The sequence below is a fragment of the Gavia stellata genome, chromosome 1 (assembly GCF_030936135.1).
Source record: "Gavia stellata isolate bGavSte3 chromosome 1, bGavSte3.hap2, whole genome shotgun sequence".
Taxonomy (NCBI): Eukaryota; Metazoa; Chordata; class Aves; order Gaviiformes; family Gaviidae; genus Gavia; species Gavia stellata.
This window is the reverse complement of record NC_082594.1, coordinates 83,739,179-83,755,021: the sequence shown is the minus strand read 5'-3', so window position 1 is coordinate 83,755,021 and position 15,843 is coordinate 83,739,179. Positions and strand designations below refer to the sequence as shown.

The window sequence follows — 15,843 nt, the reverse complement described above, 5'->3', positions numbered from 1 at the left end:
TGATCTTGGCACAGTGAGGAAGATGCAAGATTGAAGGCTGAAGAAGACATTGTACGAGTGAGAGACAAAAGAAGCTCAATATCTGTTTAGTTTACCAAAAAAGAGACCAAAAGGTTGCTCAATTTCATCATAGGATTTCTTGAATGAGAAAAGACACCAGGTCTGGAAAGCATTTGTAGACCAGCAAGAAATGCATAGGAAGGAACACTGACTGGAGGGTAAAACCAGAGAATCCCCAGTCTCTAAAAAACATCTACCTTTAAGAACGTGCATGGCTAGTTATTGAAATAAACTTCCAAACTTCATTTTCAAAGCTAGGCTGCACACTTTTAAGACATGCTTAAGCCAAATACAGAGTATTTATAGAACACAACTGTAACGGCACTTGGATGCAAAAAACAGTGTTATCCTGGAAGGCCAAATTGTCCCCTCTGGACTTTGAAAAAAAGAAAGAGCTACGATTTCTAAAATTCACTAAGCCACATTAGAATAGAAACAACTGATTAAACTGTGCTCCGATGACTTGAAGCTTCATATACGGGCTACAGTGAGCATGGCTGGAGCTCACTATGAGGCAATTTGATTTTATTCTCTTCTTCTCAGACTGTTTCAGTGCCCGAGCTTGATCTTGTGACTGTAGTAAGATTTTAATTAGAGCAATTTTTCTCTGAACTCTTAATATTATTTGAAGTTGAAAAGTGCCTACCAGTATCTCACTAAATGTTAGATCTGAGTGGGATGTGATTTTTTCCCTTCCCTGGGGATTTTTGACATTTCAGAAATATCTTCTAATTTAGAATAAAAAAGAAAATGTAAAAAAAGGCACAAATCACAAATTCAACTTTTTAAAATCATGTCAGTTGAACCACTTCCATCATTTCCATTTTCATGTCAAACTTTTCAGATATTTTTAGATTGATTAGCTTTTAATTTCCAAGTAACAAGGAAGTTTCAAAAATAAAAAAAAAAGATGTCTCGGAGAAATCAGACAGTGGTGGTTAGAAGTCAACAGCAATGGTTTGGGAAATTTTTCCAATAAATGAGAACATTATTCTAAAGTACCCTTTACATAGCTTCAACAAAGGAACATTTTTTTACAAAAAGCAGTTCCTCAGAGAAAATGCCTCACCTCATCGAAAATGTGTATCACTGCTGGAGCGCCAATCTAATACAACGTGTACTACACAGACAAAGAGGAGTTAGGAAGAACTATGTATTTTGTTTTAACTGAAAATAGCAGAATTTGGTTTTACCTGAAAATATTAGAGCAGAAAATTCGTTTTCATTCTCTCTTCAGGGTGGTTTTCAGTTGTCTTTCAGAAAAGCATCTCAAAAGAGTATGAATTACAAAAGAAATTCAAAATGAGGACAACAGCTAGCACTGGCAAGGATTTATTTTAAAAGCCTGTTTCACAGATGGCAGACAGAGGAGTTGGGTAAGATGCTTTTGAACTCTGCTGCGGTCAACAGCTGCTACTGAGGCTGCCTTTCCTTAACTAAGAGGGAAATACATCTGGAGGAAGTCAGCCTAATCGCGGAAATCATGAATGAAACTGGCCAGATGAACTTGCCATGAAGTGCAGTTCCCATATTCAGACAATCCACAGTCTTTTAATTAGATATGCCTTTCAATTTGGGAAAAGCTTTTACTGAAACCTCATTAATGTAAGAAGCTAATCAACTCTTATAGCTGCACTCACTGAGAGAGTTTTACCTTTAAACAATTCAACATGAAATCATTTGCCAAGCTACAAGTCTTGCCTGGAAGCATATGTAGTACACACTTTTTTGACTTGTTGCAAAACACCTGTCTCCTGTTCCAGTCACTGTGGAAAAAGATAAGAAGTCACCTCTATACACAGTGGTGTGGTTGGCACATAACACTTCTAGTTTGAGTAATGCAGTATTTATCCCCATTCTAACAGAGCTTTGGAAAATTGCTAAAAAAAAATAAAGTTCTCATTTCTTATTTACCAAAAAGATAACACTACCCAGTTAAAATCAATGCTGCACCATTGCTAAAGAATGACAAATGAACCAACTTCAGAAAGAATAATTAACCAATTAAGAGAATAATTATGTCTTATTCTTCCCACTCTCTAGATGGGATAGACAGAGAAAACAAGACATAAAAAAAGACTGCATTGCTTCATAGAGAAGTATTTTAGCCATTTTTAGATACATAAAAGCGAGGTTATTTTTGTTTTCATATCAAGGGATAGATATATGCACAACTGAGTTGCTCTGCACTGTTATCTTCGTGGCATATCCCTGTCATTCTTGACTTTGGGGAGCCCTGTTAAGAAGTAACAGCAGCAGTAAAGCCTGAGCATCTGAATGCTTTAACTCAAGTCATTCCCAGTGACAGGATTTTGTTTTCATTCCGAGCAGATTCTGTTTCTGCTAGAAGGTTCAGGAGACAGCAAAATGCAGCCAACAAACTCATAAAATAGATCCTGTCAGACAACTACGGCTTCCTTAAAAAAGCAACTGAGTAGTTTGATTGTTTGAATAAGAAAAAGTAACAGAACACACTGCCTAACTCTAAGAGTTTTTATTATACTCCTGACATTGGGGCTGCTCCACTTTCTTAATTTTTCATTTTTTCTTTGTCAGTTCCATGCAAATTTAAACTGTTTTTAAGTCAGTTTTTTATGAGCAGAGCACGCTTAAGCATTGAGTGGTGCAGCCCAGGAAGGTGGTATTCTCATTGCTGTCTGTGACCATCTACATGGTTGCCTGGAAAATGTAGAGGTGTTTTTAAGTTGATCATACACTATAAAGGGATGGTCATCAGTGCCTCCTGACCACAGACAAATTTTAAAAGTACTTTCTCCCATATGTGACAGATACTAGTATGTTCTTGTTATAATACTGTCATTACTGATAATTATTTATAACATAACTGTACTATCTTTTCTATGAATACAGATACAGAAGAACATCTGTTATGTGTTCTCCCTTTTTTGTAACTTATATTTCATGCTGTGATTTATTCATTTAAGTTTCCCTCCAGACATACTGAAAGTCCGGGCTCAATTCTCCAGAGCCTTAACCTTTGGCAGAATAAGGAAAGACAGCACACTATGTCTATTTCTCACAGGCAGGGAGGCCTGACAGCAGATACAAGCTACTGAGGATCAAAGCTCTTTGCTCTCATGCTCCCTTCACTTTGAGGTGAGATATCTCAATTAACTCCAAGCTTCTAAAAGGAAGAAATAAGGAGGAAAAGAGACTACTTCATCAGGGTTTTTAATTTTACTACTAAGGATCTGTGAAAAATGATGCATTCTAGAGTGCATGACTATGTTTTCATGCCCTAAAACCAAATGGTATTGTTTTCTTGGCATTGCCTAGTTTAGAATTGTTTAATTTCCAAAGTTGATGTTCACAGAATCACAGAATCACAGAATTACAAAGGTTGGAAAAAACCTGTAAGATCATCAAGTCCAACCAAATGTTGCTACAACAAAGAATAGTGTGCCCAGCTACTGCCAAATTAAAGTCATAATCACATCATATCACAGATACTATATATAAAACCAAGACAGTGAGTCGTTTAGTTCCTCCTCCTGCAGAAGTTCTTTTGACGCATCCATGAAGAAAAGTAAATTGCCTCTCTCTGTTTTCATTGGGGGGGGGGGGAGTTGGGGGGGCAGGAGGGGAGAGGGAGAGGAGAGGAGAGGTAAAGAAGGGGTTAATACTTCCAGGCATCAATATCAACAATGTTTTTTCCCAGAGAAACATTTACCAAATGAAAAAAAGACCTGTCATTCAAGCAAAGGAGTTCATATCGTTGCACTGTAACTCAAAGACAACTTTTGGGGAGTAAGATGTCAATGGCCCAGCTGCCTTAACAGCCATGGGCAGTGTGCACTGATGTTCAGACTGGAATGTGGCAGCCTTAAGGTACACTGCAAATGAAAGTGTTTTTCCCAGACTCCAGGGGGTCCCATCAACATTATTTCAAATGAAATATTAACAGGGGATATTCATAAGTAATATTCCTAGATGATCTAATAGAGTCAAGGCTTGCAATCATTTGAAATGGATGAGCCACAACAGCCTACGTTGTTGCTTCAGAGCAGGTTTGCAGTGCTTATGTGTATGAAAGAGCGGCACGAAGCATTCCTCAGAGAGCCACTAAAAGCCGCCAGAAGGTCCTGGAGGGTGTGACAATGAAGCCAGAGAGCCCCAGTACCGTGCCAGGGTTATGAAACAACCGGCAGACTGGTGTGCACAATAACTTCAACTCTTCTCTGATGCTTGAAATAGGCTCTGCTGAATGCCAGCCCTCCCAGATGACTGCATTATAAAACCTGCTGAGGAAGTGCCAGGAGTACTCAGACTACATCCCAGAGGTATTCAGACACATTATATCACATATTTTTAGCTGTCACGCATGTCAGCAACTACTGTTTTTGTAGTACAGTAAATGCCACTGTCTTCACTATACAGAAAAGTAAACTTTGAAGTTCAGATTAGTACAGTGGAAAAAGTGACTGATTTACTAAGTCTTGGTTTTTTTTACTTTCATAGAGTAGAATCTGCTATAGACCAAATGTATTAGTCTTCATCCAGTGTCTCGTCAGTCAGCTTGGTACGGAACGAAAGGCAGCAAGAATTTCACTAGACTTTGTACATAAACACTTTAAGACCCAGAGATTGGCCAGGACACCTCATCTCTGTGGCCAAGCTAAACAGAATAATGTGGTAATTTCTAGCAACAGATGCAGGTGCTCTGTTTAACATCTACATACTTCTTCCCCCTGCTCTTCTCACAAAAAACATTGATCATGCTGGGTTTTGTCTTCTTACCCATGCAGCAGATGCAAATCTTTGCTTTTGCAGAACTGGAAGTGATTGTGGAATGGAAGAAAAAAATTCCTTTCTATAATGGATGCATGATCACAGCATATATAACTGTGCCAAAGCTCGTCCAACATAACTTTAATTGAGATACTGCTCCCAGTGAAGTTGTAACTGCATAGGCTAGCTGTGTAAGTATCTACCTAGATCTCAAAGGAGCAAGATTTGCAAGAAGGAAAAGTGCCTTTTACAAGACCAGCTGATGTAGGTGGAAGCAGCAGAGAAGTTTCTGGGCACCACACAGTCTTTTCATCAGGACCAAGCATGTATTATCAAGCTGGTACTAACAGGGCCACAGTGTTATTGATACTTGAAGTGGCTAGAAAGTTGTCTCTGGTACTTCACGTATCATCTGGTACACGTGCCACATCTTCCACTGCAGTTCAAACACTCTCTTGCCCTCAAGCATGAACACATTAATATCTTGCCTCAAAACCATTAATGAGAAAATGTAAGTAAAAAGGAAAGAAGAAAGAATAAAGAAATGATAAAGCTGTAGCGCAGAATCAGAAAACACCTTTATTGAAATATAAGTTATGAGCAGGTGTTTATAAACAACTTGTCAGGAATTTATTTTACAGTGTTTTGTAGGACTGCTTATTTTGTACACAGAACTTTATGTTTAGTGACAATTAGTTTGTACTGAAGTAATTGCTTCAATAAGTCACAGCAAGCAAACACATGCTCACTTACTTATGACCCTTGTTTTATTTTGGATTTTTTTTTGTTGAAAAAGAGCTTCAGTCTGTGTGAGTCCCTTTGTTATAGAGTGTAGGACAAATCTCTGTATCCAAATTCAAATACTGTATGGAATATAACAATGGATATTGAAAGCACTGTCTGAATACAGGATTTAGTTGTATCTAGCTTTGTCAAACTAAAAAAAAAAAAAAAGAGCTAAAGCAGGTTTCATGATTCTCTTAATATAAGTAAAAGAAGGAATACATGTTATATGTTAAAGCTATAATGGAGAGGGAGAAGAAAGTTATATAAGAACATTGGAAATGAACAAAACAAGTGACTGCTAAAACTTTTCCGTGTAGGCACATGACTGAAGAGTAGACCCTCGTGGTTACCTGACAGCACAGCCTGACTTCCCAAGGGTTTGGACAGCATGCCCACTATTATTACGGTCAAGAAAACTGACAGCCACTAGGATGTTTCTTTTTAAATCCACTCAAGGCCCCTGAACAAATTATTTTAAAGTGGAATTTTTTTTGCAGTTCCCCCATCAGAATCAATAAATATATGACATAGGGCAGGTATATTAAATATCATGGTACTGGTTTAGGACCATCAGATCTACAACAGGAATTTATAAACCCCTAATAAAAATAGGGTTGGCCTAATTATTTAAGCAGCACATCAGGTGCTCAGACACCCATATAAGCCAACTAAGTGCCAATTAACATATCTCATGGTCATTGAATTACTCCTGTATTTCCTCTTCAGATCCTGAGACTAGAGTAAAAGTAATTTGTCAAAAAATTGCTTCCATTCCAAGTTATTTCATTATTGGTATTTTACCGTAATGCTGCACCAAAATGTATCACCTCTGTGTTTTGTTACATGAAAGAGTAAGCTATCACCTTAGGCGCTCTACTTCCTATGAAAACAAATGAACACAGAATAATATAATCTCTGAGAAGAGCATCTATTCCTTTTTCTTTATTGTTATTTCTCCTCATTTCTTCCTTTTTTTTTTAATTTTATTATGGCATCATTTTAACCTTAATTCAAAATAAAAAACGTGCTGTGTTCTTGGAGCTTCTTTACTTGATAACATTCAGCATTCAAAAAAGGAGAGGTTACTTTCTCAGACCGGTCTGCCAGAAGCCCAAGAATCTTGAAAAGGCTCCAAATACGCTGGGGATAGTGGACAACACATAAAAGCAGTCATTTACTGCCAAAGGGATAGACTTCATTGACTTTGGTTTTGCAAGTCTCTGCACCTATTAGAATATAATGCTTTTATTGCATTTGGTAATGCATTTAGTGATCCAAAGCAAAATGAAGCGAATGGAAGGACTCCCAGAGGTTTCAGTGAGCTTTGAATGAGACTCTTTTTTCTGCACAGATTGCTCCCTGGGGAAGGAACATGCATTCATTAAGTACTGTGCATTAAAGTAACACAATATGAATGCTATGCAACTGTGTAAAATACGGTTGCTATCACTTACTTGACTTAAAGTATCCTCAAATGTTTTGCTTTATGGCATTAAAAGTAATTCATTTTCTTGGACTGTTGTTGCGAAGGTTTGGTTTATATAAGTGTTTTAAGAAGAAGGCAATCTGAAAAATACCCAATTACTAGCACAGCAGAGAATTCATTATTCTTTCAAATGCCTCTTTTAAAAATGCTTTAAAACTTTTGATTCTGTTGATTCAACAAAAGAGAAGGTGTTTAAAAATAAATAAAATAGTAAGAGAATAGTCATTCAATGCTCTGAAGAAAAGAACTTTTCTAACACTTCTCAACAATTCCGCGCTATTGCACCTTGATATCCTTCCCTTTACTCCCCCAGCTTAAACACAGCTGGGACCACAAAATACGTAAAGGCATATTCTATGTCTCTGTGTCCCTTAGGATGCCCAGATGTTCCTTATCCATATTTTGATGAATACATACTGCCATTTTTGTGCCATGGATCTGATACTTCCAGAAGGCGTTGGACCTAAGCATGTGCTGAGTATTGCATGGATATACGGTAGGTTACATCAGATTCCTGATTTGTGTGCTGTAGAGTTTCTCTGCATAGATGAAGTCCAGCAAACCCTAGGTGCAAGGGAGCTCCCAGGCTCATGCACAGGACTTGCATAGAAAGCTCAGGCTTTCCTGAGGGTTTCATTCTGCATGTGTGGTCACACTGATCACCCAACTGGCAACCAGGATTTCTGCTCAGCTGGCCAGTTGGCAAGAGCTACTGGTGTAGCTGGGTGCACAAACATTTATCTAGCTAAACTTTCTAAGTGGAAGATGATGATACGACCAGAGGAATCCAGACATAGAGTACCAGATGTAGGTAAGACACATACCCATGAACGTGTGGGAATGGGAACTGATCATAGGAACCCTGCTATTTTGGATCACCATTCCTGGCCATTCCAGCAATGGATTAGCCAAACTGGAGGGAAAGTATTCAATCCCAGCTTTCTGGACGAGTTCCTTACCACCCCCTAACACAGCCAGTAAGGGTAACTCTGTTCACAGGATCCCTCACTAGTCTTCTGTAACAAACACAAACTAATTTCATCACTATAAAAGAGGTTGACACCATGGTGAATATTTCTCTGCAGATACATGAAGGAAGCAGGACACGGTATTGCTCAACTTATGCTAAAACTGTGGAGGAAGAGAATCTTTCTGCTTTCTGCCTCAGGCACTGCCAGCCTCCCTTCCTAGAACAGTAGCTTTGCTGGGATGTAAACTCTCTCATGTTTTATTCTTACCTTTTGTAACAAAGAAATCAACTTTGTAGAAGAAAAAGGAAAAAACATGCAGATTGCTTTCTTTATTACTGTGATGCTGATACTGGAATTTGACCCTATATTCTTAGCCAGAATTTCAAAATACTGCAAAGATAGGTAATAATTCCACAGAAATACTACAAAATTTACCAAAGAAATATAATTATATTTCATTTCTTTTCCCTTCAGCAGTCTCAATCCTATGTTCAATTTTCAATAAATGAATGCCTAATGTCTATGTTGCCGTGGCCTATCATTATGAAATCTGTGTATCGAAATGAATATTAGTTATTAATATGGAAAAGAGCAGTTTTAAGCAAACAGAACTCTGTCATGTAAACTTATACCAGGGTTGAGAACAATATGTAGGTAGTTACTTCTAAACAGTACCGCTTTCATCATTTAGATAGTAACTTGGAAACTGACAAAAAATATACCCAGGAATCTTCTCATCATAATTCTTCTTTACCTTTTTCAGGTGAAGGAATTATTCCCTTTAAAGTTGGTGAGTTTTGATGCTTTGTTGTTTTTTGTGGTAAAGCTCCACTAAAATAGAGAAGAATGAGAAGAAACTCCTTGCATGAGACAGTGGGTAAATTGAAGGTAAAGTTAAATTGTATAAATGTGTGTTAATAAGAATAGGACACAAAGAAGAATGGGGGAAAAAATATAACTCTTGTATTCAAATCTAGGCTGCTTTCACAAAGCAAAGTTGCATCTGGTTTTTCAGTACTCTTGCAAAAATAACCCTCCTGTCATGTCTTATTCTGTTAGATACTCATGCTTGGAGCAATTTTTAAATGGATGTTTTATTGACAGCCTAACTTCCTGTGTCTTGGCAATATGTAGACAGGACTTAGAAAAACATTACTTTTAAAGACCCATTTTGGGACTTCAGATTTAACACTGATTTGATTCAATTCTTTTCATATTTTTATTTCTAAAAGCATTTCAGCTGAACAGATTTTATAAAGAAATACAATTTTAGTATTAAATTACAGATGGGGTTTTAAAATAGCTAGGTGCTTGCAACAGCAACAGCAAGAAAAGCTTGCTGCTTCTTTGTGTAAGGAATCAGATACTGGTGATATGACACCTATGTAGCTATACACAGCTATACAGCTACATGTGCACACAAAGTCTCTTTTGAAGCACTTTGGTTTTGGTCAGTCCCGTGTTTCTTCAGGCAGCTGACTCATCCAAGGTGGGAGTCAGCTGGCAGGTATGCTAACATTTACTTAGAATCACATTTTTAAGTCAACTGGTGCACCTTCAAAAGCCCCCATGAGGACTAACTCACTTGTATGGAGACCAAACCTGTAACGTACAGCTCAGCTGAATTACACAGTGGAATTGCAACAACCAGGTGTAGCCTTACTGAAATAAGTGTGCTGGGCTCTCTGGTGAGGTACTTTTCCTTAGTGCCTATCTTCTCACAAAGGAACACAGCAGAAAACACTAGGAGAGGATGAAGTAGAGCCAGAGCATCACTGTTCTCTGACAGCTGCTGAGATAAATCTATTTAATCCTGAGGCTGGAGAAGAACCTCACTGATAATCAAATAGCCACAGTCAACATATTCTGGATCTTCCCATTTCCTCCACTCTGCAAAAGCCCAAAAAATTATCCAGCAAATACTTTTCTGCTCAAATGAGGCAGAATACAAAAGGGAGAAATATTTCAGCTGGATCAAAAACGTATAATGAAAAGTCTTTCTAAAACATTAGCATTTTGGGCATGCCAACACTGCAGAGCTTCTTGGCAGGGTATATTTGCCCAGTTGGAAATGTGGGTGGAAATCTCCACTACAGTGATTGTACCACCTCTAATTCTCAAACCAGTTAATTTGGAAGAAACTTGGAATATATCAGCATGGAATCGTGTTGTACCATCTAGACACCGTCTTCAGTGACTCCAAACCTGCTATCTACAGAGCCTGTATGCTCCTTGCCAAGATTATCTCTTTGTTGACTTTCTTTTCAGAGTATTCACTTGGTAATATTGACTGAATTGTCTGAACAAATGTTTAAGAAATTATCCATTTGAAATTCTGAGTTAATATATGAAAGGCTTTCAGTTTGCATGGAAAATTATACATATCTCCAAGTGAACAAGTGAAGCTGAACCAACTGTTGTAGTCACCAGATTTTTAAGTGATGCTTTCTCTTTACCAACAGAAGCGTAACACAATCTGTGCTGTTTTTGAAGTTGCCCTATATATGCTCCATTGGAAGAAATGACAGTATTTGGAATGAGACTAAATATGCTAATGAGGGCAAAGCAGAACAAAATACAACATGCTTTTTGGAATGGATCATGATCTGTACAAACAGTCAAAATTTGTGCTTTCATTGCTGAGAGACCTGTTTTATGATCCCGATCCCTGTGATGATGGACTGCCGTGAAGAGGACTCTTCAGGGAGTGTATCTCATGGCTCCTTAGACTATTGCAAACTGATCTACCTCTGAGCTCTCTTCCACAAAATTGTACAAAGCCTGAGCATACCCATGAAATTCTGCTGGGAATGCTATCAGCAGAAGCATTCAGGCTGTGCCCATGCCGAAAAGAGCTGTCAGCCTGACTAAACAAAGAATCCAGTTTGTAATCTGTAAGCCCATCTACAGCATCTGGCCTGGATTAAAAAAACCACAAAATTCAAGTGAGAGGATTTTTTTGTGCACAGACAGGATGGAGGTCTGCAGATGACACTTGAATGAGAACATGAAGAAATTCTGCTGTGAAGCAAAGACACCAGCAGTTCCTCACTGACAAGATTTTATAGATACATATATATATTATGTATATATCCATTGGACTAAATGCCATATCTAGAAACATTAAGATATTTGAGAGTCTAACAGTCCAGAAAAGACCAGACAGAGTTTATAAAGTCCCCAGCCAGACAGAATGTCCAATTTTCATGAAAGTGCTTTCAGAAATCCAGGCAGGTACCTAAATACCCAGAAAAATCTGGCTTCTAAATGCTGAAAACTGAGTGTCAAAACTAGTAAAAAACTCATTAAAAATCCATACCTTTGAATCCCCCAGCCATCCAGCAAACCAGCAGAAACCTGCCTTAATCCAAATGCAAGGATATTGCAACAGTTTAACACCACGCTGCTACCACTTTCTCCTGTATTCATACCGTCAGATGCATATTTACACAGATCTTTCAGAAACTTCAAAACTAGTACAAATATTTCTTCTTAATAACAAATTGGTGGTAGAAAATGATTTCCTTACTTTTGGGAGGGAAGCTCTCGATCCTGAACTTTGCGTGGTCATTGTCAAAACTGTAGTGATACCCAGTGCGACTCTAGCTGGAGCAGCATCCATGTTGATCCAGAAAGAAACCCAGGACAAAATGACAATCAGCAGGCTAGGAATGTACATCTGGATTAAATAGTATCCCATCTGACGCTCCAAATGAAACTTGACTTCAATGCATGTAAACTTTCCTAGAACACGAAATTACTTTCATAAATGCTTTTTGCACATTTTTATCTTGTTTTCTGAACACAAGTTAGATGCGTGGCCTGTTTCCTAACCTAACACTATGAGCAGGTCCTGATACACAAATGCGAGTTAGCCATTTGTTGCACGCTAGCCTGGGAGACGCATGGGACCCCTGACTCACATTAATTGAGAAAATGAATATTAGCACAGTTGTTTCACCTCCAAAAAATATAATGTAATGTTTCTCTTCTCAAATTTTAATAAGATTTTACTTCAGTCAAATATAATGGTTCGTATTAAAAGGGGACAGCATTTTGTTCTTTTAATTACATGCGATTAAGCAAATGTAATTAAACAGACAAACTTTAAACAATCAGTCTTACAGTCTTATGGTAGATCACATCCCTTCTCATTTTGGTCATGTCATTTGCCTGTGTCTGTGGATTGTTTCTCACAGCAGAATCAACTCAAAGCCTACATTAAGTTTTGCCAAAAGCCTCACTCCAGGAAACCCACAACCATCTCTTGTGGGAGGTGAGTGATTCTTCAAACAACAAATAGCTGCTCCACAGGGGCAGTGAAGGACAGAAGTCTAGGATTGCCTGACAGGGGAGCTGGTCATGCAGCAGGGGATGCAGAGTCCTGAGTTGCAACAGTTCGTCGCTGCTAATCCCATCGCTCTGTGCTGCTCTCCACATTACTGTGCATCCTTACTGTTGTTTAGGTGCTGTGAAGGCTGTCATTCAAGGCAGACTACTCCAAGTACAAAAATGTCTCTCCTTCCTGAGATGTCATGCTAATGGTTTCGAAGGACCCCTTTTGCCTTTGTTTGTCAAATGCATGAAGATGCATTGGTCCTTGTTCATGCTTTCAGGTGAAATTAGGTTTTTTGCTCCTTTTTGTGATGCATGCATATTCTTTCGCTAGTCTAGAAAGCTGAATGGCAGAGTTGGCACAAAGGACAATGCAGAGGCTGTTTGGCAAAGAGAGGAGGGGAGAAGAACTGAATTTCTTTTGGCGGGGCAGAAGCTCCTGTATGAGTGGCCTGACCTGTTGAGTTGCCTGATTTGTGACCCTGAAGAGAGACTCTGCGACCTGGGTAGCGACTGATGCTGACCAGTCTGCCCGTACATAAGGGGACCTGAAAGGTGTGGGGTGGCCAGGTGTGGCAGCAATGGCATTAGAGTAGTCCAATCTGTCACACGCTCTCCAGCTTCCTGCGGTGCAACCTGGACAGAGCGCCTTGCAGTGTGGGTAGGAGGAGAAGGCTGAATAAAACAGCTTTTATCCACATTGGAATTTCACAGCAAACCTGAAGAAGCATGCTACAGAGAAGACAGCAATGTGGGTGCCTGTAGGCAGAGTTTTCTTTCACTCGAATATTGCTTTTCAGTTCCCCTCGCCAGGCCACACACTTTTAACTTCTAGTAATTAGACATTAATTTTGTTTAACTACATGCAATGGGAGCTACTAATCGGCATTTTTATCCTTTGTGGGGAATCTTCGTGGGTATACAAGGAAGCTATTACTCATGCTCTCCCCCCTCTCTTACTTTCAGGTTTGACTCTGCAAAATGGTTATGTGACAGTAATTAGAAAAGCAGATGAACTCACTTATTCAGAGTTTGAGTTATGTGCTGGGAAATGGGTAAACTTTGTATCAGCCAAATTACAAATAAGTAAGCTCTGTCTATTGGAATTACTCTCGATTATCCCCTTTAAGTGTGAGAAAAGATGAGAAGTCACAGCAGTCCTCCTTTCCATGGGTCTTGGACTGTGGAATCACAAAGTTTTCCTTCCATGGCACTTTGGGCCCCAAAATGAGAAGCTGTATTTGTAAAAATTAAAAACAATCATTTTCTTTTCATAAGAAATGAATGTGACTAATTTTTGGCAGAGGCAGAACCTATCGTGTTGTGTTATCTCGCAGAATGAAACATGTATTTCGTACAACCAGATTGGCTCTTATGCTGAAACGATGAAAAAGCTATTTCAGATGAGAGGGATTATATCTAATCCCAGCAAGCACCCAGCAACCCATTCTCTAAATGCTCTCCCTATTAAATAAACTCCAAGCAGCTAAATCCAAATTTTAACAGAGTTCTTTCTGCTCTGTAAAGCTAAAGATAGAAAACACAGAATTTGAAACTTCAAAATAGCAAATATAGGAAAAAGATTACAGTATTAAGCAAACATTCAATTTCCCCACATTTCATGTCTGTACACTATTCAGATCAGCAATGAAAGCATTGTCTTTTCAAATACTACATTTCATAAATTAGACCACACATAAAAGCTGGTGAAAATTTGGTATTTTTCCTCATTGGCCCTTTGATATGCTGGAGAAATAAATCAAGTTCCAAAAAATCAGTACATTAAAAATGCTGAATCAATATTTAAGAAAAGATTCAGTTTGTTAAGAGTTTAATTTTAAGGGAATCAAAGCAACTAGATTTTTTAATCAGTTTTTTAAGATTTTAAATTCCTTAATGATTTTAAGGATATTAGAATATGTATATTAGAATACCTTTAATGAAACTAAAGGAAATTTGGAAACAAAATCTTTCAAACAAACAAAAATAAAAGGGAGAAAATTTTGTTTTTTCAGATTTAAAAATAAATGTGGCTGAATCAAGGTTTAATTTCAGACTTTTTTTTTATTTTACCCATCTTTTCCCTTTACAAGTTGACAATAGATACCGTTAGAGCAATTAATAGAAAAAAATAAAATAATGCTCACCAGTGTTGTAATGTTTTGTGCAATAACCAAGTTCTTTATCTTCTTTCAAAATAAACTGTGGCAAGGTTAAACCCTCTGCAACTTGCACAGGTCCATCACTTAGCCACTCAAAGATTAGATCATTCATAGTGTAGCCAACTACAATAAAGAAATCAGAGTTTGTTAGATGGTAACTGACTGGAAAACATTAAAAGCAAATATTATTATGTCTGAGAAGCATGTTTTTTTATTACAATACATGTTATCTCAGTTATATTTTTAAACTGTCTGATTAACAACAGCACTATTGCTGTTAGTTACCAGTTACTATTACTGCACTATTACTCTATTAAAAGCAACAAGTAACAACATTATGTTCTGAAATACTGCCCTGGTTTGCCACTAAAAAATAATTTTGCTGGCCCATCAAAGATACTGTTTACAACTGAAATGACATTTCTCTGTGCCCATGTATCAGCCTGCATTTTGCTTTATTTTCATCATTCTTTGATGATGTAGTTGGTGGGCACCAGCAAAACAAGGATTTCTAGACTGCAGAATGCTGGGCCCTTACGGAAAAGAAAACTGCAGACTTTGTAGACCTGTGAGCCTACCACTGAGAGGTGCGGAGGGGAAAGAGTGAGGCTTCAACGCGCTGAAGTCTCTTTTTGACTGCAATGATACATATTTACGGGTAAATTAAACAAGCTGTGTGCTGACACACTTAAACAAGGTGTGTGCTAACAGCTACGTGGTACGGACGAGTGTGTGCCGGTACCCAAGTCCATGCCTTGGCCATATTTAGCTGACTAGTATAAGCATGCCTACAGGACCTCTGCTTCATCAGGTATGTTGCTTCCATTTTTCAAAAGACCATAGCATGTCTGGATCAGACATAGCTAATCCCTGGCTGTGTAGTAATTGTTATTACTTTCCTGAGATATAATTTCTCCTGCACAGCATCGCTGTGGTTATCCCTGGAAGTGATGCAGCCCTGATGGGTGAGGTGATGTGCCTCAGGAGGCGGAAAGGGAAGGGAGCAGGAACAGCACAGAGACAGGGGACCTGCAAGGTACGGTGATGGACAGTTAAAGCACCGTTCCTCTATGTTTTTCCCTTTACAAAATAGGAATATTGAGTCTCACCACACAAAGACAACAATGTAGATACTATCTAACCACCGAATGTTATGGTAAAATCTTGTTCTTCACTAGATAAAGCAGTTGGACACTCACAGCTCTCTAGCTGCATTGTACATGTCTGTACATCCATAGGAAAATTCTTCAAGTCCATGGGACAGGATAAGGTTAAAGTAAGCCTAAAATCGGAG

General features: G+C 38.4%; 1 protein-coding gene across 2 annotated transcripts in view; it reads right to left on the bottom strand.

Moving 5' to 3' along the window:
• Positions 1-15,843, bottom strand: part of GLRA2 (glycine receptor alpha 2) — a 127,154-nt gene that overhangs the window by 68,563 nt on the left and 42,748 nt on the right. For both annotated transcript variants that reach the window (XM_059818935.1, XM_059818942.1), the window contains exons 5-7: positions 15,749-15,831; positions 14,535-14,672; positions 11,582-11,796 (exon numbers count right to left, since the gene is read on the bottom strand). In XM_059818935.1, the coding sequence (XP_059674918.1) occupies positions 11,582-11,796; positions 14,535-14,672; positions 15,749-15,831 (436 nt within the window). The remainder of the gene's footprint in view (positions 1-11,581; positions 11,797-14,534; positions 14,673-15,748; positions 15,832-15,843) is intronic.